The sequence below is a fragment of the Mya arenaria genome, chromosome 4, assembly GCF_026914265.1.
Source record: "Mya arenaria isolate MELC-2E11 chromosome 4, ASM2691426v1".
Taxonomy (NCBI): Eukaryota; Metazoa; Mollusca; class Bivalvia; order Myida; family Myidae; genus Mya; species Mya arenaria.
This window is the reverse complement of record NC_069125.1, coordinates 47,509,880-47,537,436: the sequence shown is the minus strand read 5'-3', so window position 1 is coordinate 47,537,436 and position 27,557 is coordinate 47,509,880. Positions and strand designations below refer to the sequence as shown.

Sequence of the window (27,557 nt, the reverse complement as noted above, 5' to 3'; positions counted from 1 at the left end):
TGTATGAATCATAAATATTCATTAAAAACTTATTTTTTGCCCATTAATTAATAAAATGTGGCCTACATTAGCAGTTAAAACTAAGCCTTTACTTCTGTTTCTCCCTTGCCAGGCACTTGGCATTAAAAAGTAGTATTAGAAAATTTGGAGCACTGGGTATAATCCAGGAATGTTTTCTTAGGTGTCTTAGAGTGCTTTACAAGCACACAACGGATTCAATAAAAAAGAGCTTCATGAATGTGTAGGCCAAGGGCATTGCGTCTAGCCCTTTTGTTTTCCAATTACCATTTCTTCAGTGAGTGTTTAAGTGTCAGCAAGGGTTGCCATGCATTATTGTGAGCCATTTCTTTTGCTCAGTGTTGATTAAGCAGTGGTAATCACTGTTGATAGGCTGAAGTCAGTAGCAACAGTTCAACTCTAATGCCAAGCATGACTTGTTGTTGATTTTGAGCTTATTTAGGTTTGCCCGCACCCTATAATGGCTGCTCATTTTCTTTGAATATTGAAATTTATTAAAGACCAGAGTTGGCGTTGACAAATAATAAAGTTCCATACATATATAATGTTCATACATATTAAACATAGAGAGAGTTACTCTATATACAGTAAAACTGCGGTCGTTCGAACAAGTGTTCGTACAAGAACCAGCGGTCCCTCAAGGTCGGAGCTTGGTCCCGAACACTTGTCCTTCTATTTTCATATAAAATATACCTACGCTGCATCGAAACCTAAATATGTCGAGGAGTCGAGCAATATAGTCGGTCCGAAGTACACAAATCATGCACAAAACCTTATGGCTCCCTCGAGGTCATAATTTTACACTTTTTCCTGAACGCTTGTTTCCAAAATGAACAAACAATTGCTAGGTGTTTAAATGTTTGCCAGTTGTAAAAATTGCAATGACAGGTGAAAGGCAATTTGATAAGGTGTGAAAAACTGTTTATCACTGTTTACGCATGACCGATAGTAGTTGATAAGGGCATTTGAGAAGATAATTATGAGAAGTAACTGTTAATGACGAGAAGTTAATTGAGAAATGTAAATGAGTAATAAAAATATGAATAAACACTACCATATCGATCCAACAGCGGATTCTCTGAAAAAAAAATTGTTCTTGTCACTTTGTTTTGCAATATGGCAATTTTGTAAAAACGTTTCTATTCATTCATTTATTGATATTTCTTTTACACTAAGTATACATTTAGTATACAACAGCCTTTAAACATATGAGCGTTTCCACAACGCAACACATAATTGGTGTCTTAGTAAAAAGTCAGTTTGATGACTTCAAACTTAAAATACACTGAAAGATATTTCATAACAGACTGGAAAATTGAAATTCGGGTCGTTCGAACCATCAGTTCCCTCGAGGTTTTTGCTCGGTCCCCGTCGTCCTCGAGCGATTGCAGTTTTACTGTATAATTCTATTTTAGTTTTTTTAAATTGATTAAGAAAATATATATTTTTCAATAAAAAATCTGGCCCGTGCTGGAATTTTTCGCATTTTAATATGCATGTGCGTTATAGCAATACATTAAAGACTTTCTTCACATAGAAAGTAAGATTATAAATTGTTCATGTAATCCCTGGTCCAGTGTGTTCTCTTTTCCTCAAGGGGTTGTTGGCTGTAGCTATAAATGTTTTCCAATTTTTTGTATCTTTAAGAGAATAAAATAAAAGGCCAGGATCAAAAACTGTTTTTCCTAAAACAATGCACCTGGACCAGAAGCATAATAAAAACAACTTCATCACCTTGTATAGCATGTAACATCATGGACTTTTAACCCTTAGGCTGCTGATGGCGATTTTAAAGGCTTTGCAAACAGCTACCCTTCCCTAAATTTGCCACCAACTTCCACCAAATGCCATGGATTTGGGTGGCATTTGGTGGAAAATGGGTGGCACTTGGTGGAAAATGGGTGGCACTTGGTGGAAAATCATGAATTTCACCAACTGCCATGAAATTTCCACCCAACTGGAGGTGGCAGTTGGTGTAAAATTGAACTCAGTTTTTTTTTCATGTGGCACTTGGTGAAAAAGTTGGACTTAGTTAATTTTTCATATGGCAGTTGGTGGAAAAATGAACTTAGTTAATATTTTGGGTGGCATTTGGTGAAAAAAGACTTAGAAAATCTCAAGAGTTCTGTAAAATGGAAGTCAGCAAATTTCACCATTAATTATCATCACGGAATAAGAATAGCATTCAGTTGCTGTTGAAGTTCATGCTGCTGTTTTAGCATCATTACATATGCTACTATTTAACTGGTAATACTACTTTTGGGAATTTCTCCCACTACTACTATAACTACATGTCCTACTACTCTTCATCATGTTGCTGGTCCTATTGATGATGATTACGATGTTGGTGGTTCCATTGATGATGATTATGATGTTAGTGGTTCTATTGATAATGATTTATATTGATATTGGTGGTTCTATTGATGATGATTATGATGGTGGTGGTGGTGGTGGTGGTGGTAGTAATTATGATGATTGTGGTGGTGGTGGTTGATTTTGACAATTGTGGTGTTGTTGGTGGTTCATTGTGGTGTTGGTGAATATGATGATTGTGGTGGTATTGGTGATTATGACGACTCTTGTGGTGGTGATAGTGATCATGATGATTGTGGTGGTGGTGACAACAACAACATGTTGTTATTGATGATGAATGATGAATGATGATGATGATGATGATGATGATGATGATGATGATGATGATGATGACAACAACAACAATGTGATGATGATTATCATGATCATGATAATGATGAGTTAAACTAAGTTTTCTGTGTACATGTTCTCTGTTGCTATTTCCCCAAAGGTACAGGGACCCCATTAATGTTTGATTTAAACTTGGAATGACCTCTCTGCTGGAAAATCTCCTCAAAATATTTGAATCTTCTGACAGTTACTAGCATTAATTTTGTGGAACTTTGAATAGGGAGAAAAAGAAATTGTGCAGTTTTGTTTAATTAAATGGATTGATTATAAGGTAACTGTTTTTTTTATCATATTAACAACCAAAAAAGATCATGACTTATCATTTTATTTTTTTATTTTACACATATTAGGCTCTTTGTCTTTGTTTAAAGTTTGACTAAGAGATAAGCTTTATGCATGTACTGTCAAGTATGTTTCAATTTTTTCCCAAAAGAAATGACAAACACTCAGTCAAGGAATGTACTAAGTTTGAAAAGTATCATTCAATTTGTTCAATGAAGTTTAAGATGTATAAAGAAATGTTATACACATTTTTTTTCCAGACAAATCCCCCCATAACGATGACAATGTACTCGGACAAGATTCTAAGACCTATTTGGTAAATATTTGAATATTACAATAACTTAAAATGAAGACTGACCTCATAGTATAATCATATTTTATTAGCTATAATACTTATTTTAAAGTCCTAAGTGCTAAAAAGGGTGAGATAAACAATATTAAATGACAGTCAAGAAAAGATGTAGAAGATGTATATGATCTAAAGGGTGTGTGTATTTTTCAGAAAAATCGTTGACAAAGCCTTAGTGTTATTCATGTTGTTGGTTGCATGATTTTGAAAAAATAGAGATATTCAAGTGAATCTTGGTGTACACATGTTTCCAAAGACATTTGTAGAACAAATTGTAGAACAAATAACATTCTGCTGCGAGGCAAACCCTGTTATATTGAACAGATTTATTAAAATGTTCCCTTTTTCAGAAACAAATATGAATAGAGGACTTCTTAGCAGAAGAAGTATAGCCAAACTTGCAGAAAACAACAACCGGATGTGCATCACTTAAGAAAAGAAACAGGTTATTGACATTTCAATATTCAAAATACCAAAACCAGTAGTTAAATTAATTTTTTACCTGTATTGTCATTGCTAATACAACAGTGGAGTGCTCTTGTAAAACATATTTGCAATGATTCAATGTATATGTCTGGATTATATATTTTGTTATGGTATAACATTTTGTTGTAATACTTGGTATTAATCTGGCTAGGCCCAAAGCTGAAAAAACATATTTAAGAGTATGTTTTTAATGTTGTAATTTTAAAATAAATTTTGAATAATGATAGCTAAAATGAAACCTCCAAAATAAATAATACTAAAACTGTTTTCAGGATTTCTCCAAATGTAGAAATGCAGACGGCTCTTCACCATCAACTGTGATCCTTTGTAATTTTGTGTACATATGAAACTTAATGACTGCAAAGAATTGTTTTTTTTTGTTCTTATGTTGTTGTATGCATACTTCATTATAAATCCCATGATTTTATTTCCACCAAGTGCCACGTAGTTTCCACCAAGTGCCACATTGGGGTGGCATTTGGTGAAAAAAAGATCAAAGAAACTGAACATGGCATTTGGTGGAAAACGTTCCAATACTCCACCAACTGCCACGTTGGGGTGGCAGTTGGTGGAAAAATTTGCCAAGTGACATTTGGTGGAAAACGTTCCAATTTGGAACCAGACCAGATGCCGAGTAACTCGGCACCTGGTCAGGTTCCAAGCTGTTTGCCACTCAGTCAATATATGCCCAAAGTTTTAAGTAAATTGAAAGAAATTTAGAATAAACCAGACGCCATTTTTGAGCAGACGACAATTTACCCAGCATGCAAAGAGTTAATAGTACTATTGGTGTGTCCACCAAGTGTTTATTATGGTTCAAAGTAGAAGAAAATTTTGTAAATACACTGTCTCTATACTTGTGATTTTTTTTCCTGATAATGTTTTTCTTTCTTTACTTATCCAGGCACTAATAATTTTGGTTTCATTTGTGGATAATTTGTTATGCCTATGGTGACTTGAATTAAAATTGTATGTATCATAAAATTTATTCTGTAATACCTTGTCCTTTCATGTGGAAACGAAAGAAGAAAAGAAAAAAAAAAAATTGTCACCATAGTGTAGATCATTTAAATTTGTCTTTCAAATGATTTATAACTCATAAAAGTAATAGAAATCTAAATAATATGCATTCAGCTCATAACTCTGGAGATGATTTTTGTTTACCAGGCTCGGTAAAGTTGAATAATCAATTTGTTATTCATTGTATACAGTTACGGCTAATGTTGCAGATAACATGTGTAAATCCATGAAGTCCATTCTTTTGATTCGATAATTTCAAAACAAAAACTATGTGGAAAAAAAGCTAAACATTTAACTGTTCGCTTTGTATTTATGTCATCCTTGAATCACGTGTGTGTGTTGCTTATGGTACTTGTTACCATATCTTTTCTTTGTTTCTTCTACATGTGTATGTGTTTGAGTGTTTGAGTTGTTATTTAAGTTATTTTTTTTGTTCAATTTAATTTTACATGTTTACAGTTGTGAGGTAAGCCTATAAATTGTTGTAATTAATGCATATCTAAACAAAGCGCTAGTGGAGGTTGTGATGCCTCTTACTCAGGTAAAGTTAATTCCTGGAAAATTATGTTTTCTGCTTCCTTGGGATGTAAAATTTGAAAGTCTTTGTGCCTTGGGAGGGCACAGATCACTAACAAAGGTCATACACTTTACCTTCAAACTGAAGAATTCATTTTATTTTACTTTTTTCTGTTAGTTTATTTTATTCAGAATAAATAAATGTGATAATAATTAAAAGCATAACTTGTTTCAGACACACAATGATCAAGAAGGCAACCTGTCAAGTGTGTAATGAGGTGGAACATAAGTACAGATGTCCAAAGTGCAGAATAGTGTAGTAGGTTCATTTTTAGCTCGACTATTCGAAGAATAAGGAGAGCAATACTACTCACCCAAGCATCGGCGTCACCCCTTGGTTAAGGTTTTGTGTGCAAGCACACATAGGTTTATATCTCAGCAACTACTTGAGGTGTTGCATTGAGACTTTATACAATGGTACTCAACCATCCAACCTACTTAATTAACCAAGTTTGATAACTCTACTTTGCATTTAATGCCAATAATAGGCCTTTATTATTTGACTTAAAAATTCTGGTTTAGGTTTTGCGTGCAAGCACACATAGGTTAATATCTCAGCATCTACTGGATGAATTGCATAGAGACTTTATAAAATGGTACTCAACCATCCAATCTACTTAAATAACCAAGTAAGATAACTCTAGTTTGCATTAAATTAAAATAATGGCCCCTTTTTTATTTAACATAGAAATTCTGGTTAAGGTTTTGCATGTAACCACTTTTAAGTCAATGCTTCAGCAAATACATCATGTATTGCATTGAAACTTTACACACAGGCTCCCAACCATTTAACCTTCTTATTTAATCAAGTAAGATAACTCTATCTTTCATATTATATCATTTTTGCCCCTTTGTTATGCGACTTAGAAATTCTGGTTAAGGTCTTGCATGTTAGCACACAATGGATAATATCTCAGCAACGACTTGATGTATTGCATTGAGACTTTATACAATGGTATTCAACCACCCAACCTAATTGAATAATCAAGTTAGATAACTGTGTTTTGCAAATAATGGCCCTTTATTATTACACTTAAAAATTCTGGTTAAAATTTTGCATGGAACCACATTTATGTTAATATCTCCGCACATCATGTATTGCATTGAAATCTAATCTAACAGTGATCCATGCATGTTTCGCCAAAACTTTTCAATCCTTACACTGAAAAGCAGCGGAATAGTCGAGCGCACTGTCTCTGTGACAGCTCTTGTATTTATAAAGCATAATAATGCTAGTTGCTAGAGATTGAATTTACAACACTTTCATTTAAGACTACGACTGAAAGCATTTTTTTTCGATAACAGTAACTTATCCAGTTTAAATTGCACTCATATATGTACATAAGACCCTTATTGTTTGTTTAAGATAACATCCCCAAAATTACTATAAGGTAGGTAGGGATTTAAAAAAAAAATCATATATACTTTATGTCAAGATCATTTTCTTGCATACAGTGCTATTTCTTGCAAATGTCACTCATATTGATGTTGCTATAGAGCTTTATTCTGTCAAAAATTAATGACAGTTTGTTTTATTTTTTAAAATATTTTTAGGTACGGTCGGATGACTCGAAACAAACATCTTTTTGTAGGCCTTAACATTATTGTTAAAATGAAAGTATTTATGATTACTGTCATTTACATTGCAGTTGCTCCTTGGATTGCTACAGAACACATAAAGGTAAAACATTACCTTTGATGCCATTTATCCTTTAAACTCTTAGTTCATAACAAATTATATTTGTTAAAAGAAAATGATATATCAGGGTTGCATCTAAAGTCTGGCCAAAACATAAGTGAAATGTATTATAAATTTATTTTCAGATTGTTGTATCGAAAAGGAACCAGAAAAAGAAGTTGCCCAAGTACTTACCCAAGTAGATGTCTCAGGTATGGCAGTTAAAATTTGATAACAATTATTCAGAATAACTATGTTATATACTTGTACATGTATACATGTGTATATTACCCAAGTTCTTAGTGTAAAAAGTTTTACTGGAGATATATTGTGCATTAGTGAGTTTAACTTGGTTTAAAGGAACATGTACAGAAATTAACAATGTATATGTTTAGTGCATGAAAAATGTTATATCATTGGCTTTGCAGATTTCTTACCTTGTAAATGTAATTTTCCTTAGAAAAATAGCTAAATACCGTAGTACTTTTTTCATGTCAGCTCCTGCAAGTTCCTGATGCTATAGTCTAAGCAATCATTCCATTTCAGTGATAAGTAACTGAAGCCATATTTCATTTTAATGTGTATGAACAGTTTGTTATATAATTAAGGATGGTTTGTTTCAAATATACTGAATTGGTATCTTTAGGTTTTTTAAAGAAATAGCAGATACTAAACAATGCATGCGAATGTAATATTGCTTTTACTGTTTAGAAGTGCCAGACTATCACCTCGGTGAGGATGGTTCAGAAGACCGGGTTAGCCTCCAGCAACTACAGGCTTTAGGTTGGTTTTATAAATCAGGGCAATCAGGATCAAAAGGAAAAAAAAAAATACCAAAAATATGATATGTTGTTTTGACCTACTTTCTTATTTTTGAAATCTCATCAATGAAATATCAACCACTGTACTGTTTTGAAAACGAATATCTGTGTTGTGGTTGGATGACCTTGACTGTGACCTTTTTACCTACTTTCTTATTTTTGAGGCAAAAGCAAATAAATAAAGACCATGTTTGCAGTAAATAAAGACCATGTTTGCAGTTTGGCAATCAAATATCAATGTTGTCCTCTGATGAGCAAAGCTGTGACTTTTGACTTACCTTCTTATTTTTGAAGCTACAACAATGAAATTTGGTCCATGTGTACAGTTTTGAAAAAAATTGAGACACAGCTAAACCTGTAAAAAAATCCAGGCCTACTGACTCTATTATTTTTGGCAATGAAATCGGCAACAGCCCGAGTTTCTTTGGCTATTCTATAAACTGTTATTTATATACTGCAATAATAAACTCCATCTAATAAGACTGTTATTATTGATTTTGAATTAATCTGGTTAACCTAAATGAGGTTTAAGGCTATTATTTTTTATTACTGTACAGAATAATGGGGTGTAATAATAATTCTGGTTAATTCAGATGATCTCAAAGGCAATTTAATTGTTAAGTAATAAAACTAAATTTGAAAAGAAATAAAATAGGAAAAAATCAACAGTATAAATGAATCAGCATCACTATTATGATTTTTCAGAAGGAAGTGGAGAGTTACGTGTCCTGTTGGAAAACCCTCACCTCCGTCAGATGATGACCTCCCTTGTCCACTCCAAAGTTCCTGGTTCCCTGCTTGAGGCTGCCATGCAGGAACCAATCTTCACAGAATTTGCTGATACATGTCTGTCTATTGTTGATGACAAGAATAAAGTGAAATTGGTAGATGGTTAAAATGGCTTTGTTTGTATTGCTGATGCCAATAATGGTTTGTTTTGTATCGCTGATTATCCCAATATGGCTGACTGTGTAGCTGAATTAATAATTGCTACAAATCTTCCTTAAAAGAAACACTTGAGATAAAAGCTCAATTGCACTGCTATTTAATACACAAATATCAAAGTGTTTGGGGCCTAATTCCACTGTAATGTCACAGGCCTTTGTATTATATGTTTCGCCTACCCACAAAGCAGTCCCAAGCTACGTCTTGGGAGTTTGGTATATTTAAAAAGCATCACCTATTCCTGCTATTCTTTTCACTACCAATCTGTTCAGTGACCTGTTTTCTTGGGCTAGTTTTATTTTTTAGCACATTGAGAGCATATTCCAATATATTCAGGTTTTCTAAAGAATGTTTCTTCCTCCATTTTAAACAAAATCACAATATGAATGTGCTACGATTAGCAAGCATACCTTACTTTTTATGTTGTGTATATTATTGTCAAATAGGAAATGTGCAAATTTTTCCATTTACATATAGTCTGTTATAACTGTTTGAGACTGTTCATGTGCATATAATTATATATTTCATGGTATATGTTTCAAGTGTATATATAATGTATCTATGTACAAAGATGAACATTCAATAAACTATAAAACTATTCCTGATATTTGGGTTATTGAATAGAGACTGTCAATCTGTATGAACGCGAGATGTGACCATGATCTTCTATCTACGTACCTTTTACCCGAAACGAGGGATTCATGTGGTTGCCATTGTGGCGCAATAATTTGTGGTCCCCTTGTTGTAGGCCACATCTTCCAATATATTTGCTAAGTTTCATGTCAGATCTTGGTAGTAGTTTGGTTGTTTGCTATAATTTATATATATGTATACCGGTATGTGAATTGAACCTTAGCTAATATATAAGTTGAAAACAAAATTGAGAAATTGAAAAAGAAGCTTTTGCCTTCTCTGAATCTTGAATGAAACTGGGCCCAGACCCTTGATATTGACAGGCGTAAATGTCTGATGCTGGTGTGTGAATTAGATGTTTATTGTACAAAATTCATTTAAAGCTCTTACCTACATGCAGATTAAAATAAAAATGTCTTTCAATAAATGATTTTCTTCGTTACTACATGTTTAGGCATATCTAATTTAAATTGGATGATAAGTCGGATAAATCCAGCTCAATAGTGAAAATGCAAATTTTAGTTTTATCAGGACCATCTGCGCTCAATCTTGTGCAATGAAAATACTGAGTACTGTTAATATACTGTTTTACTTACAATGATAATTTAACATAAGCATTCAGACGATATATCCATTGCTGTTCAATGGTTCAATACACACTTGAGTTATGGTCGTTAGTGTATACTGTATTGAATATGTGTACAATGCTCTACCTTGACACACTCGAGTTATGGCTGATGGTGTATTGAATATGTGTACAATGCTCTACCTTGACACACTCAAGTTATGGCCCTTGGTGTATTGAATATGTGTACAATGTTCTACCTTGACACACTCAATTTATGGCCCTTGGTGTATTGAATATGTGTGCAATGCTCTACCATGACACACTCAAGTTATGGCCCTTGGTGTATTGAATGTGTACCATGTTCTACCTTGACACACTCAAGTTATGCCCATTGGTGTATTGAATATGTGTACAATGCTCTCCCTTGACACACTCAAGTTATGGCCCTTGGTGTATTGAATATGTGTACAATGCTCTACCTTGACACACTCGAATTATGGACAGTGGTGTATTGAATATGTGTACAATGCTCTACCATGACACAATCAGTTATGGCCATTGGTGTATTGAATATGTGTACAATGCTCTACCATGACACAATCAGTTATGGCCCTTGGTTCATTGAATATGTGTACAATGCTCTACCATGACACACTTGAGTTAAGGCCCTTGGCTCATTGAATATGTATATAATTGCTCTACCTTGACGCACTCGAGTTATGGCCGGTGGTGCTTTGAATATGTGTACAATGCTCTACCTTTACACAATCAGTTAGGGCTGTTGGTGTATTGAATATGTGTAATAAGCTCTACCTTGACACACTCAAGTTATGGCCATTGGTGTATTGAATATGTGTACAATGCTCTACCTTGATACAATCAGTTAGGGCTGTTGGTGTATTGATTATGTGTACAATGCTCTACCTTGACACAATCAGTTAGGGCTGTTGGTGTATTGAATATGTGTACAATGCTCTACCTTGACACACTCGAGTTATGGCTGTTGGTGTATTGAATATGTGTACAATGCTCTACATTTACACAATCAGTTAGTGCTGTTGGTGTATTGAATATGTGTACAATGCTCTACCTTGACACAATCAGTTAGGGCTGTTGGTGTATTGAATATGTGTACAATGCTCTACCTTGACACAATCAGTTAGTGCTGTTGGTGTATTGAATATGTGTACAATGCTCTACCTTGACACAATCAGTTAGTGCTGTTGGTGTATTGAATATGTGTACAATGCTCTACCTTGACACAATCAGTTAGGGCTGTTGGTGTATTGAATATGTGTACAATGCTCTACCTTGACACACTCAAGTTATGGCCATTGGTTTATTGAATATGTGTACAATGTTCTACCTTGACACACTCAAGTTATGGCCCTTGGTTCATTGAATATGTGTACAATGCTCTACCATGACACACTCAAGTTATGGCCTTTGGTTCATTGAATATGTGTACAATGCTCTACCATGACACACTTGAGTTAAGGCCCTTGGCTCATTGAATATGTATATAATTGCTCTACCTTGACGCACTCGAGTTATGGCCGGTGGTGCTTTGAATATGTGTACAATGCTCTACCTTGACACAATCAGTTTGGGCTGTTGGTGTATTGAATATGTGTACAATGCTCTACCTTGACACACTCGAGTTATGGCCATTGGTGATATGAATGTGTCTACAAAGCTCTACCTTGACACACTTGAGTTAAGGCCCTTGGTTCATTGAATATGTATACAATTGCTGTACCTTGACGCACTCAAGTTATGGCCATTGGTGTGTTGAATGTGTACAGTACTCTACCTTGACACAATCAGTTATGGCTGTTGGTGTATTGAATATGTGTACAGTGCTCTACCTTGACAAACTCGAGTTAAGGCCCTTGGTTCATTGAATATGTGTACAATGCTCTACCATGACACAATCAGTTATGGCTGTTGGTGTATTGAATATGTGTACGGTGGTGAAACAAACTTATAATTCAGATATTGTTTTTTCCTTGGAGTGATCATGGCCACTTTTCTTCAGCTTAAGGTAAGCCATCCACCAAATGGATGCAAAAATGTCTAGGTTTTTATTAGGGATGCAAACGAATATTCGATCAAACGTTTGGTATTCGAATGTCAAAATCGGTTTTCGAATATTCGATGTTTTTGTTGAATTAATAAATTAATAAACTTTTTGCCTACAACTGTCATCTTTGTCTGTCTTGTTTTTACAACGATGGACCTGTAATGCCAGAGGTGTGAACTTGATGACACTAGACACGCGCCATTTCGGATATATCGTCGGGAACTATAAACAGTCCCCGTAATTTTGCATTTACTGGTTGTTAGACCAGTGACATCAAACACATTCCAATTATTTTGGGAATATTTAAGTTGGCCTTTATACCAATGTGTTGTCTTCACTGCTAATCAAGCTTGGCGATATTGCGCAAATCGCCTAGATGTTTCGAAGGACATGTGCTAGTTATGTGCTTTAAACTGTTTTCCATGTTTCGTTACACGCTCTTGCGTTGAAAAGTCATTACATGGTTTAAGGATATATGTCCTGTATAGTTGTACAAAACATCAGTCAAAATCGACATTTGGCCATGGATGGTGTCATTTTCTAGAAATATATTTCGTAAACATAAATCCTAGAATGAGGCTGCAAGTACCACGTTTGCACACATCGTCATTTAACCGGGAAAAAAACGAAATTCCCTGATCTTATTTTGCATTGTTTACAAAAGTGAACGCAGAGGAATTGATATAGTTCGTTTTTTTTGTTTAAAATATATTGCTTTTTCTTGGGATATATTCTGAAAATGGGGAAATTCAGGGGCTAATTTGTGGAACAATAAGTGTCTTTCGCGTGTACCGAATACGACAAAGAAGGGTTACAGGGCCCTGGCTATTACATTAGTGAATATTAGTTTACTACAATTCTTAAAGGATCAATTTTGTATTCAAATATTCGAATATACGATCGAAAAAATTACTGAATATTTGAATATCAATTTTGCCATTCGTTTGCATCCCTAGTTTTCATTGATAAACCTTACATTTTTTTGCATGAATTACATGTTTGAATAACACTATAATGACGCTACTACTATGATATATATTAAAGGGAGGTAATACACTATAATGACGCTACTACTATGATATATATTAAAGGGAGGTAATACACTATAATGACGCTACTACTATGATATATATTAAAGGGAGGTAATAAAACAGAATCTTACTATGATTAAATAGCAACTGTATTTATATGTTTCAACATAATGCCTATATCAGAAAAAGCTCTTGGTGAAAACTTGTAATCAAACTTAATGTGTTAAATCCCTAAACTGAAACTTTACCGGTAGCAATTTTATTGTATTAATGATGGATGACAATCGGTAACCTTAAAACATTCACATTCAAAGGTCTGAGAAACTATGTTTCAGGACTAAATTTTGAAAACAAATGTGGAATAAGACTTTATTACCCATTTGATGGTTATGAACTTGAATGACTCCAATCTTTCTACAAATAATTTAAAATATTATCAATTACAATTGTACAATTGCATGAAATGAAGTGACCTCTAAAGTGTCAAATTAACATTCAGATTTACCGCTGTAAATTATTCTTAAGTTGTCGTAGTCATATACAAAGTGTGCATTCCAATAGTCAGCTATAAATAAAAGCACAGCACAGCTGGATAAACAACTACAACTAGCCAGTACATAAAGTACAATAACCAAGTTTCAGCAATAATCAACTCCTCTCCCTCTCTCTTCTACCCCCTGCTTGTCGACCCTCCCGTCTGTAATCCCCTGCTGAGCGTAAATCCCTCCTTGAGTCTCTCGGTCTCCCTGAATCTAACCCCCTGTTTTTTTGACGTGCCATTTCCTTGTCTCTAGATCTAGGCCTTTGATTTTTGCCTGATCTTTTAGACACCCCAGTGTCCGACCTTGAAGGAGGAGGAACAATCTTCCTCTGAACCTTTTTATTTCGGATAGCTGACCGCTCTGAGGCATCACTGTCGCTGCTGCTGCTACTGCTGCTACTCTCTGATGATGATGATTCTGAGGATGAGGATGATGAATCACTGCTGGAGCTTGATGAGCTGGAATCTGAACTGGATGATGAACTACTAGATGATGAACTGTCCTCCTCCTCCTCCATCGCTGCCTGTTTTGCCTTCGGTGCAGGGGCTTGTTCCTCTTCTGAATCCGACTGTTCAGTGTCTGTTGGAGACCGAGATTTTCTACCAAGTCTAGACCTGGCATCACGCCCTTTCCTTGTTCTATTCAGTGGTGGTCTTTGCACTGGTGACCGACGCCTCATTAATGGTGAGCGAGATCTTGATCGCATGGGTCTCCTTCGTAAAGGTGACCTAGATCTTGACCTGGCAACATTTAATCGTCTTTGCACTGGCGATCTCTCATCCCTGAACCTTCTCTTTATTGGAGATCTGATCGGTGATCTAGTCCTGTCGAATTCTCGCCTTCTACTCCTTGGTGAGGGCGATTTCCTCATTCTACCTGACCTGAAATTATCTAAAGAGCGAGACCTCCTTACTCTATTAAAACGTCTTTCATCAATTCTAACAGGACTTCGACGTTCCGGAGATACCCGTTTACTCAGTCTTGACCTAACATTATTAGGAGATCGTCTTGACAGTCTCTTACTTAAATCTTCTTTAGCACGATCACTCAACCTTGACCGCACATCTTTCTGTCTATGCACTTCATCCATTTTGGACTTTAGTCCATCAGGGGTCAATGCCCGTGACTTTTTGCTAATAATCCTCCTCGCATCTTCCTGCTCAGACTCAGAGGCAGGAGAGAACTCTCTTCTCACTATTTTTTCAATCTCCCCTTCCTCCTCCTCCTCCTCCTCTTCTTCCTCCTCAGAGGGACTCTCGTTCTCAATATCATTCTCTATAGTCATATGCATGGGTGCAATTTTGAATTTCCTCACATTCTCGTTTTCAAAATCACCCTCCACTTCGGGAGATTGAGACCGGGAACGTGACCTACTCCATGAAACCGGAGAAAGTCTATCATTAACAATTTTACGAGCAATTTTCCAGTCATCAGGCGATGGGTCTCTATGTATGTCAATGTCTTTTTGTTTATTCATTTTCTTCTCCTTAAGAGCATCTCGTAGGTCTGCACCCACAATCAGCTGCCGGGCATCATTCACTTTCTTTACTTTCTTCTTTGCGTCTGCAACAATGGAAAGAGCTCCAACCATCTGTCTGGTCCTGTTTAGGAGAAAAAGTTGTTCAGTTACAGAATTTTAATTACTTCAACTTTGGGCAAAATGTAATATAAGTGGTCAGATTGTCATGATGGCATAGTTGAGAAGTGCTATGTTCTGTAAAAAGTTTTACTCGTTTTAGAAAATAGCTGAGCACTTACGTACACAGTCAAATATAAATGACTGTGTATGACAACATATTTTAGATTACGGGTATCCAAACATTTCAAAGGCATGAAAAGGAAATGATTCTAAGTGACCTTCAATAAAGAAGCACTTGAATGTTCTAATTCTAACCATTACTATTCAGACATCAAAGCCACTATTACCTGTTTGCCTGTTGTTTTTCCTCCACCTCATCAGCGTACATCTTCATACTGGGGCGCTTATTCCTGACGCCCAGGAGTCTGTTTAACTCCGCCTCATCCACATCACTCCCTGACCCCTCTTGCTCCCCATGGGTGGGGTCTACACGCTCTATGATGGGAAAGTCTGCATCATCTTCACTCGCACTCTCCATCTCCCCTTCCTCACTCTCATCGCCAGCTGAAATAGGGAATGGTGCAACAATAAATTGCTGAGTTAAGAAAATAACAAGAGAGCCAACCTGTTGTTTTTTAACTGAACAAGGGGCATGACAATTATTAAAGCTAGAATTATTGGCCTTGCTTAACATTTGAGTATTTGTCGCTGGCAACATATTTACCAAGTTCCATTTGAATATCATGAATGGTGTTTGAGTGATGGCCAAGGTAATACTAAATGCCTAATGACAACGACACCAATGCTATCTCAATACCTATATATCAAAGAATGGACAAGCTAAATTGCTTGGTTTTTTTAATAGCTTTATATTATTGTTTTCCAATATTCTTAAGCATATGGAATATAACATTAGAAAATACGATATTTCTAGGTGAAAGAAAGCTCTTACATTAAACACTAAAATTTGCTAGGAATCAGAAGCTGTTGAAAAAAGCCTGTAGTGCTTAAGATAAGCAAGAGATTACATCATAAACATGGTCAAAATCAAGAAACACCGCAACAAATAAATACCAGGTTTGTCCTTCAACTTTGCTCTGCGTTTGTCTGTGCCATGTTTCTCCGCAGTGCTATAGATGTCCATCTCCTCAACCTCCGCAGGCACCACACTGCTTGAAAACAGGTCATCCTCGTACGATATCTGCATGACAGACAAGGAAAGAAATAATATGAAACTGGTGTTTTAACTTTAAAGTTACTGCAGGAATGAGAAAGTTAAATCCTGAAATCAAGATAGAGAGCTCTTCATTTTAGACTATTGGACATTTGCATTTAAAATAACCATGCTTCAGACTTGAAGCCTTATACTCATATGTCTTCTCAGGATTGAGATTTTAAGATTATAATTGTCATCTGAATAGGCTCAGATCGAAGAAACAAAAAAAACTAATTAAAGTGTGGTATCTTCAATGGCTTCAACAATACTTTATTAGTGTTACTTGTACATGTAAACACTTTCTGCAAGTGAGAATACAATGATTCATTTTATATGCAACAGGTTCACACTTTGACTGGTAAGATATATGATTTACATTGTAATAAATGCAAGAAATAAAGTTTGAACTTGTAAAAACGAAGACCAGGCAGGTATTTCCCTGATGCAGAAACCCAAGTCTCTGAATCGACTGGCACAACAGGAACCCTCATTTCCAACATTCTGTGCATACTTCAAACCCCGAAAATATTTATTGTGCAATATAAACAAACTATTGTGAATGCAACAAATACCCAGAGACTGCATTATGTCAACTATGAGCATTTAAAAACTAAAAACTCTGAGAAAACCCTGTCAAGTCATGTAAAATCATCAGATTTTGAGAACGTTTGGGTGTTACCTGGTTCCGGTTTCCAATGCTTGAGCTCACGGCCGGCACACCAAATGTTTCCAAGTCATTCCCAGTCTCGTGCTGTCTCATCCTCCTCTTCCTGCATTTAAGCAATTTATACACATTACAGCAGTTCAATTAAAACTTCATGATAGGTATAGTAAACCTCCTTCATACAAGTAAAAAAATTTTAACATTGTAACGTGTATTTTTGTACAACAATATTAATTCAGAAAACTACTAGAAACATTTCTACTATTTAAACATGGCTTGATACATATACAAAATTAAATGTACCATAATGCATTTCAGACTAAGCAGAATAAATGAGCACGTGTTTAATAAAATTACTTGAGAAATATTTAATTAAAACAAACAAGGAATTATTCTATATGACAGACAAACAGAACACTTACATTGATTTACTCAGGAGACCTTTCACTCCTGAAACACAAAAAACACTTTAGGTACATTCCCATCTTTCACAAGTTTTGAGCACACAAAAATGAAACTTATATGCCAGAGGAACAAACTCAATATGGCAATACAGCACTGCTGACAGAACAAGACAATAGAAATGTTACCTCCATAGTTTGGGTTGCCATATTTCTGGTAGAACTTGCTTCTCTTCTCTGCACCAGGTAATTTTACATCAGCTTAAAATATGTATAAACAAATACTTAATAAATATATTCAATGTAATTTTTCATAAATTTAAAGAGAAGTTTTATTTTATGGATGTTACTTTAGGAAATATAAAGGAATTAAATTACATACAGAAAATGTGTGTACCTTTATTAGCGAATCTGAGGAAGATGTTCCTGGCCTTGTGTTGGAACGGCACGCCCAGCCTCCATCTGCCTGGGGGCCACGCTATCTTGTTGAACTCCTGTCGTCTAGCATCATCCTCCCCCATGTCAGAGTCGCTGTCAGATATCTCACCCTCCTCGATACCCTCGTCCTCCATCTTGTCTGGCTGAAATACAAAGAAACGAAACATGCAATCTCTGGTATACGTTCAGTTCAGGGTGCATTAAGGCTGCATTTTTTTCAGTACAGATATCGTAAGATGTGACTCTTCCATAAGCTGTAGAGGCTAAAATATGCAGAAATATGTTTCAAGTTAACAGTTATTTTTTTTAGGCTTGATGAAAGCTGATGGAATCACACTCATGTCTGTTTCCTAGCTAAAATACATTATGAAATGAAAAAGACCATACTCCTTGATCAATGCACCATCAGACTTTCAATGCAAGACCCTTTGTTCAGTCAAGGCTCCAATTTTTATACAAAATACTTATATTTGATGTTCATCACTTCAAATTGCTGTACATATATTTGCTTGTTTTCCACTTTATAAATAATAGTGATATTTATCAATACACTGCTATTCCATTTAAAACTGCTGTTTATCAATAAACTTGTTTGCAACTTAAATTGCTGTTAATAAATACAATTGTTGACCACTTTAAAATGCTGTTTATTAGTACCTCTGTTGCCAAGTAAACTTCTTATGTAACATCATGAAAACCTTATATTGACTATTAAAAGTCAACATAGCTGACTTTCTAAAAAATATGAAAAAACAAAATATGTAGTTTAATGTATAACTAAGGAGCCAAATTCAAATACCTGTTTATCTTGTGCAGGCTGGCTGATGTCCTCTGTTAAATCTAAGTCCTCTTCTTCCTCCTCCATTTTCTCCTCCTCCCGTTCTTCTCCAGCCTTATCACCACCAGCATCACCTGCCCCTTCTACAATAAAAAAACTTCCTATAAATACAATGTCAAAGGGTCTTAAATCTGAAAACAAAACAAAAAACATTAGCTACATAACTTGTCACAAAAGGGTGTATTGTTACTGTGAGGAAGTTCTGATGTGTTGATGGCGGAGGATATTTAACAAAACAAGAGCTGTCACAGAGACAGCGCGCTCGACTATTCCGCCGCTTTTCAATGTAAGGATTGAAAAGTTTTGGCGAAACATGCATGGATCACTGTTAGATTAGATTTCAATGCAATACATGATGTGCGGAGATATTAACATAAATGTGGTTACATGCAAAATTTCAACCAGACTTTTTAAGTGTAATAATAAAGGGCCATTATCTGCAAAACACAGTTATCTAACTTGGTTATTCAATTAGGTTGAGTGGTTGAATACCATTGTATAAAGTCTCAATGCAATACATCAAGTCGTTGCTGAGATATTATCCTATGTGTGCTAACATGCAAGACCTTAACTAGAATTTCTAAGTCGCATAATAAAGGGGCAAAAATTATATAATATGAAAGATAGAGTTATCTTACTTGATTAAATAAGAAGGTTTAATGGTTGGGAGCCTGTGTGTAAAGTTTCAATGCAATACATGATGTATTCACAGACGTATTGACTTAAAAGTGGTTACATGCAAAACCTTAACCAGAATTTCTATGTCGAATAAAAAAGGGGCCATTATTTGAATTTAATGCACACTAGAGTAATCTTACTTGTTTATTTAAGTAGATTGGATGGTTGAGTACCATTTTATAAAGTCTCAATGCAATACATCAAGTAGTTGCTGAGATATTAACCTATGTGTGCTTACATGCAAAACCTAAACCAGAATTTCTGAGTCAAATAATAAAGGGCAATTATTTGCATTAAATGCAAACTAGAGTTATCTAACTTGGTAAATTAAGTAGGTTGGATAGTTGAGTACCATTGTATCAAGTCTCAATGCAATACCTCAAGCAGTTGCTGAGATATTAACCTATGTGTGCTTGCACGCAAAACCCTAACCAGGATTTCTGAGTTGAATAATAAAGGGCAATTATTTGCATTAAATGCAAACTAGAGTTATCTAACTTGGTAAATTAAGTAGGTTGGATGGTTGAGTACCATTGTATCAAGTCAATATGCAATACCTCAAGCAGTTGCTAAGATATTAACCTATGTGTGCTTGCACGCAAAACCTTAACCAGAGTTTCTAAGTCAAATAATAAATGCCTATTATTTGCATTAAATGCAAACTAGAGTTATCTAATTTGGTTAATTAAGTAGGTTGGATGGTTGAGTACCATTGTATCAAGTCTCAATGCAATACCTCAAGCAGTTGCTGAGATATAAACCTATGTGTGCTTGCACGCAAAACCTTAGCCAGAATTTCTAAGTCAAATAATAAAGGCCTATTATTGGCATTAAATGCAAAGTAGAGTTATCAAACTTGGTTAATTAAGTAGGTTGGATGGTTGAGTACCATTGTATAAAGTTTCAATGCAATACCTCAAGTAGTTGCTAAGTATTAACCTATGTGTGCTTGCACGCAAAACCTTAACCAAGGGGTGACGCCTACGCCGACGCAGACGCTTGGGTGAGTAGTATAGCTCTCCTTATTCTTCGAATAGTCGAGCTAAAAACCATAAAAAAATTTGGACAGACTGGAGCCCTCATTAGAACTACCCAGTAAGTAATATTTTAAATGTATTTAAACAACTTCCGAGTAATTCGCTGTAGTGCTTAAAAGTTACTTTTTAGTAAAACGTTCTTTATATTATTCCCTCTATATTTTTCATAAAAAAACATGAATATATTATCAGGAATTTTTCTTCTTTTTTAATATTTTTGGTGTAAAAAAAAAAAAAAGATACTGTAGTTTGTTTTAAATTCAAATTAAAAAAGGCATTTTTCACTTTCACTACCACTAAGATGCTGTAAGAATACAGCCCCTTATGAATTTGACTCTTTATTAAATTCTTAATGATTAAATGCTTGCTTGCAAGTTTTAATCGAAGAGTGCTGCAGAGCAATGGCCAATGCTCATCTGTCGTTTTTCAGTCAAAAAAGGGGCATGACTCAAAAGTAATTAAAGCCAGCATTATGGGACATGCTGTCTTGTCTCTGGCTACAAGTGCACAAATCTCAAACCTTAACATCTTAACGGTTTTAAAAGCTTTTGCATGCTAACACCTTGAGGCTACGATAATACCCCAATAATTTTAAAAACAGAAAAGCTAAAAACCAGTTGCCTCCAGTGCCATGTCCCTACCCTTAGAAGGCTTATCCTGGCTTGGTCTCCTGGGCGCTGGTTTGGTCAACTTCAGCCCATACTCTGCCATCACATCATTGTAACTACGACTAAGCTTTAACATGGCTCGTGCTGCCGTCATCTTATCCAGCCAGACAACGTTGCCTGCAATGACAGATTATCTTGTTTATATCTAGTTTGTTTGTAACTTACTATTAAAGAAAACACAGTTTTTCATACAATTTTCAAGAATCTGATTAATATTTAAAGCTTATTTAACAAAACTCAAGGGTAGGAAATAAACAAGAGCTGTCACAGAGACAGCGCGCTCGACTATTCCGCCGCTTTTCAATGTAAGGATTGAAAAGTTTAGGCGAAACACGCATGGATCACTGTTAAATTAGATTTCAATGCAATACAAGGTGTGCTGAGATATTAACATAAATGTGGTTCCATGCAAAATTTTAACAAGAATTTCTAAGTCTAATAATAAAGGGCCATTATTTGCAAAATAATGTTATCTAACTTGGTTATTCAATTAAGTTGGGTGGTTGAATACCATTGTATAAAGTCTCAATGCAATACATCAAATAGTTGCTGAGATATTATCCTATGTGTGCTAACATGCAAGACCTTAACCAGAATTTCTAAGTCCCATAATAAAGGGGCAAAAATTATATATTATAAAAGATAGAGTTATCTTACTTGATTAAATAAGAAGGTTAAATAGATGGGAGCATGTGTGTAAAGTTTCAATGTATGCGATGAGGTATTGACTTTTGGTTACATGCAAAACCTTAACCAGAATTTCTATGTCAATAAAAAAGGGGCCATTATTTTAATTTAATGCAAACTGGAGTTATCTTACTTGGTTATTTAAGTCGATTGGATGGTTGAGTACCAATGTATAAAGTATCAATGCAATCCATCAAGTAATTGCTGAGATATTAACCTATGTGTGCTTGCATGCAAAACCTTAACCAGAATGTCTAAGTCAAATAATAAAAGCCCATAATTTGCATTATATTCAAAAAAGGGAATACATATCTAATGTTTCAATGCCATACATGATATATTTGCTGAGATATTGACTTAAATGACTTATGTGGTTAAATTAAATGCAAACTAGAGTTATCTAACATGGTTAATTTAGTAGGTTGGATGGTTGAGTACCATTGTATCAAGTATCAATGCAATACCTCAAGTAGTTGCTGAGATATTAACCTTTGTGTGCTTACACGCAAAACCTTAACCAGAATTTCTAAGTCGAATAATAAAGGCCTATTATTTGCATTATATTCAAATATTTGTTATCTAACGTCATTAATATAGTATGTAAGATAGTTGGGAATACATATCCAAAGTTTCAATGCAATAACTGATGTATTTACTGAGATAATGACTTAAAGGTGCTTACATGCAAAACCTTAACCAAGGTGTGACACCAACGCCGACGCCAGGGTGAGTAGTATAGCTCTCCATATTCTTTGAATAGTCGAGCTAAAAATGGTCGCACATACTGATGACTTATCAATGAGAGGATAAAGAATTGTAAAAAAAAAAATAATTGCAAATCAAGTTATAGTCATTCTTTTGATTTATTCTTGAACTGTCTGTTTGAAATTGATGTTTGTGCTTGCATAGCATCTTAATTAACAACATTTGATCTTTGAATTGTTAAATTGTCCTTACAAGATTCATCATCAATCCATTCACAACCGCCAGGAGCAAATTCCTGGAAGTATTTGAATACATCCTTTGTGTTCATCTCAGTTACACCCCGAATGTGGATGGCATCAAGTCGCATACCACGCTCATCCTTGAGCTTCACATCGTCTGGTTTCAGTCCGAGACTGCAGATAAAACAGATTTAAAAAAGTAACAAAACATCTACGAAGAAAGACTGGTGTAATGCTATAGGTATGTGAATTCACAGTGTTTGTTTCTGACTGATTTGGAGCCGAAATTCAGCCCCATTCCCAGTGTTTAAACATATCCAGTATTTTTTTTCACCAAATGTGGAAATAAAATTTGTTTTGAAATAAAAGAAAAGTAAATTAACTTAAAAAAATCAAACAATTCAATCCCAAACTGGGTTATGTAAGGAAGAGTTGGAATATTCTGTAACAAACAAACTTTATCTTATTTATTTCTCCTATCTGCTATTTTTTTTAAGCATTCTTGTTCATTTATAAGCGTAAAAAATGGCACATTTTTTCCCATGAATCAGAAAGGCCCTAGCTTTATTCCTAAAATGGTGAAAAAAAAACGCTGGTTAATCCTGTCTAGTAAAATTCTTCTTGGTCTCTTAAAGCTGCACTCTCACAGATATACCGTTTTTACAACTTTTTTTATTTTTTGTCTTGGAAAGAGCAAATTTTTGCGTAAATATCTGCAAACCGATGATAAAAGATTGCTGACAAAAGAGCAGATTGCAGATTTTCATATTTCCGTTCGAAAATTAATGTTTTATGGCTTAAACCGTTACTTACGGTTTAAGAAAAATGCATAAAACATCAATTTTTTAACTTAAATTAATTATAAATATATAAATATCGATCTAATTTTTTGTCAGCAGTCTTATATGACTGGTTTCCATGCATTTTTGCAAATATTGGGTTGTTCCAAGATTTTTTTTTAAAAAGTTGTCAAAACATTCAATCTGTGAGAGTGCAGCTTTAAAACAAAGGGACACAGAATTGCTTCTGCCAAGGAAACATACTCATGAATGATTCATTTCAGTTTTCATCCGTCTTCACAATTGAGCTTAAAATTTCATGTACATGTAGATTCCAGACTTTGAAATTAGCACCCGCTCGACTGCCTGTGCAAGTATATGTTGGCTGGGATGGCAATTTTTTTTCAACATTTGTGGCCCAAATGGCAGGTGAATTTTGAGATTAAATCAAGCTCAGAAATCTGGGTTCCAATGTTATATTAATAGACAATAATTTGGTCAATAATTTGCATACAAAATATACCAAGGATTACATCACTGAGCAGCATTTTAAATCCCACTTGGTCGATTCCGGAGTTCTAAGAACACTAAATTTTTTTGCAATATCACATTTTTCCATTTATAAATCAGAGCTCTGAGTGATGTCAGCATATAATATTCAGGTACTCTCATTGTGTTTATTTAGTTTCCGGTTTCCTTTTCACATATTCTGTTCTTAATTGTAAAACTATGTCGAGAAAGACCATACCGTAATAATATAATTTACCTGTCATATAATGTCTCCAAATCAACTGCTGGTTCAGGTATGAAATCTATACCAAATCTTTTTGCCCTTTCTTGCATGCGCTCAACTGAGCTCTGAAATAAAAAGAATAAAAAATAGATAACAATATAATAACCACACTTTCTGATAAAAATGGAGCGTTTCTTCTTTTATTTAAAGTAGAAAATAAATTGTTATCATTTGACTCCTGATATAAATAACTATTTATGTACATTTAAATCTTTACCCACCTCCACTCTGAAGTCTATTCCCGTAACAAAATCACCAGATTTATTTTCATACACTCTTGTTGGCTGAAAATAGAAAAACAGATTAGATTTTACCATTTAGATTTGACTATTTCTAAATGGGAGCAATGGATACACCAGCAAACAATACATGATTTCAAATTAGGATTTCAAAACCAAGATAAGATTTGTTCCACAACCTTTCTAAAATTAATAGATAGAGTTTGTGGGGACTGCTAAACTTGGAAACAACACCATTTTTATATTGAACATTTGAAATCTTGCAATTTGATACAATAATCACCCGAGCATGACCATTTACAGTATTCAACTATACTCAGAGGAAAAAGTTAGGTCAGTATTTTCATTTTAGTTCTAAATTAATCAACTTTGATCGATTTAGAAGCAAATACTTGTATACAATATCACGTCTGCGAAACAGTGGCTCTAGCTCTTTTAGGAGCTGTGTATAAAAAAGAGCCAATGACACTTCCGAGCTAGAGCAAAAGAACGGATATCATCATAAAACGTAAGTATGACTGGTTATTTTATCTAATATCACAATTATGAGGGCTTATTTGAGAAATGAGGGAATGCAGTGCCATATAAATATGTTTAATCTTCACACGTATTTCGGTTATTTTGTAAACATATTGTTTATGGAGTTATAAAACCGATTCTCCCATCAAAAAAATGCGTGTTTAAGTAGAACATTTTCACCACTTTTCAGCTGAATTTCACTCAAGAAGCTTACATTTAAGATAAAAATTGTATTATCAAGTGCTTTAATTTTGTCTGGAATAAAAATGATCATCTTTTTACCCCAATAAGCATGTTTATACTCTTTTATGGGTTGGGCTTGAGCCAAAAGCCAGGGAGCTGGAGCCAAAGCGATAATAAACAAAAATATTTCTTTAAAGAATTTACAGCGACTTTTGACTTCCATTCAGCCACTGCCACTGGTATTTGCTGGTCAAATATTGGATTTTGACAAGTCTGGGTGGAGTACTTGGGGTTATCATTTCAGGCCTCAGCATATCCACTCGCCCACTCGAAACGAGTGAATCTCAAGGTCGGGCGAGAAGAAATTCAAAACTATATAAATCCTAATTATTTTCTAAAACAAATTGATTGCGATAAACACTAGAAAATTAAAATACTGGATGCAAACAGTAAAATTGAGACCGGAAATGTGACCTCATAATTGGCAAAAAATTTAGTATGTTATTTTATTGAATGCATATGGTCAAACACGGAGGCTGTTTCATTGATTGTATGTTAAATGTTGTTGATAGTTTCTCAGGGAATACAGAAAAAGGAATGATTAATTATCAAATGTTAAATCAATTATTAAAATGTTTTAAATAATTTATAATCAAAGGAATGATTAATTATCAATTGTTAAATCAATTATTAAAATGTTTTAAATAATTTATAATCAAGTATTAGCCAGTAATAGGCAATCTGAATCTCGACTCCATCATAAATAAATCGTGCAGCAGTAAGTGGCCAGGACTAGGTAAAAGAACACTGTTATGACATTCGAGCGGAGTAGTCTAAAATAATAGACGTGTTATACGGGATTCTTCCAATCCCTTACGTCTAAACGGGTTTGTGCAGAAACCGTGGGGAGAGGGGAAGGTTGAAAAATATTGAAATTGCATTTATTTAAGTATTTTATGTTTGAAATGGATAATAAAGGTTTATATTCATATTTTACCATGTCAGTGCAAAGCTATTTTGCACACAACATGCAATAAATGCATTAAAACACATGATTTACCTTTCCAATAAAATGAAACTTGACTGACACAGACAACAATTATGCCAAGCGGAACAACTCGGCCCAATCATAATAACTCGGCCACCTCCGACAAGCTTCGAGATAGACCTCGTAAATACAATTGTAACAACTCGGCCATGGCCGAAGTGCTCCAATTGATAAAAAAACTGTGAACTGCAGTCTTGCATGTATATATCATTATGTTTTGACAGAATAAAATGAGGAAAAAAACATCAAACTCATAATTACTCGTTGGATATTAATGTTTTTGTGTACGGAACTAATATAAAATAACATTATCTGGTAATATTTCTTGTTTTTATGATATTTTATAGAAGCAATATGCTTTAACCCGGAATCCTGATCGGAATAACTACCCACTTTTGGTACAAAACAATTTGTACGTGAAGGGTTTGCCATATCAAAAATCGTAAAAAAATATGTCAACATACAATTTGTTGGACTATCGAGCGGAGCAAATGTTTGTCTTTGATAGTAAATTTGTGTGGCTGCAAAACTAGCTAATGACGAATACTAATACTGTAATCTGTGTAACCCACTTATGTTCGTAAATTTTGTTGAAATTGAGTATTTTTGTGCAGGGTGAGAAGAAAATCAGGGACCCTAAAAAAACAGCTGGAGATGTTTTTTTCAATATTTTGAAATGTTAAAACGTAAAACTGGGTGTTACATCTATCAATATGAAGATTATATACATTTAAGTATTACCCGAATAGTTGGTTTTTCAGTTTGTGGAGGATCTAACTTGTTCAAATACACATTAAACTGAACATCATCTTTTTTGTCAACCGCATGTTGTTGGAAAGGAGAACTTGGCGGAGATGTTTCAGCATTTGCGGGAATAAGTATTCGTTTGTCGGACTCCGTGTCATCTATATCAATCTGTGAATCTTCAGTCAGAGATATATTGTCATTTTCTGCATCAGATTCGTCATTATCTATGCAAATTTTAAGGTTTGGAAAACTTTCCTTCCCTTCCAACGCCATTTTGTTTTCCAACGTTGAATGTTGTAAAGTCGTTGCTTATTGGTTAATATTTCAGACAAACTTTATTACAACCATTTTAATTGGATGGCCG

At 34.7% G+C, this 27,557-nt stretch overlaps 2 protein-coding genes across 6 annotated transcripts in view; one reads left to right on the top strand and one right to left on the bottom strand.

Moving 5' to 3' along the window:
* LOC128231364 (zinc finger HIT domain-containing protein 3-like) overlaps positions 1-9,478 on the top strand; it is a 36,386-nt gene extending 26,908 nt beyond the window's left edge. For 4 of the 5 annotated variants that reach the window (XM_052944087.1, XM_052944088.1, XM_052944089.1 and 1 more), the window contains exons 2-6: positions 5,610-5,693; positions 7,084-7,115; positions 7,259-7,324; positions 7,824-7,895; positions 8,639-9,478. In XM_052944087.1, coding sequence (XP_052800047.1) covers positions 5,610-5,693; positions 7,084-7,115; positions 7,259-7,324; positions 7,824-7,895; positions 8,639-8,829 — 445 coding nt within the window. In that variant the 3' untranslated portion in view covers positions 8,830-9,478. Of the gene's footprint in view, positions 1-5,226; positions 5,247-5,609; positions 5,694-7,083; positions 7,116-7,258; positions 7,325-7,823; positions 7,896-8,638 lie in introns of those variants that run through there. The other variant, XM_052944090.1, reaches the window with a different exon arrangement.
* A 4,070-nt stretch (positions 9,479-13,548) lies between these two features.
* LOC128232785 (nuclear cap-binding protein subunit 3-like) lies at positions 13,549-27,470 on the bottom strand. The gene is made up of 13 exons (XM_052946517.1): positions 27,188-27,470; positions 24,679-24,741; positions 24,431-24,522; positions 22,899-23,059; positions 21,228-21,371; positions 18,833-18,954; positions 17,993-18,176; positions 17,785-17,856; positions 17,617-17,644; positions 17,210-17,300; positions 16,389-16,515; positions 15,662-15,878; positions 13,549-15,336 (listed from the first exon to the last, which is right to left on the bottom strand). Exons 1-13 carry the CDS (start codon positions 27,464-27,466, stop codon positions 13,842-13,844), a joined length of 3,075 nt encoding a protein of 1,024 aa, XP_052802477.1. The 5' UTR covers positions 27,467-27,470; the 3' UTR covers positions 13,549-13,841.
* Positions 27,471-27,557: the final 87 nt, after the last annotated feature.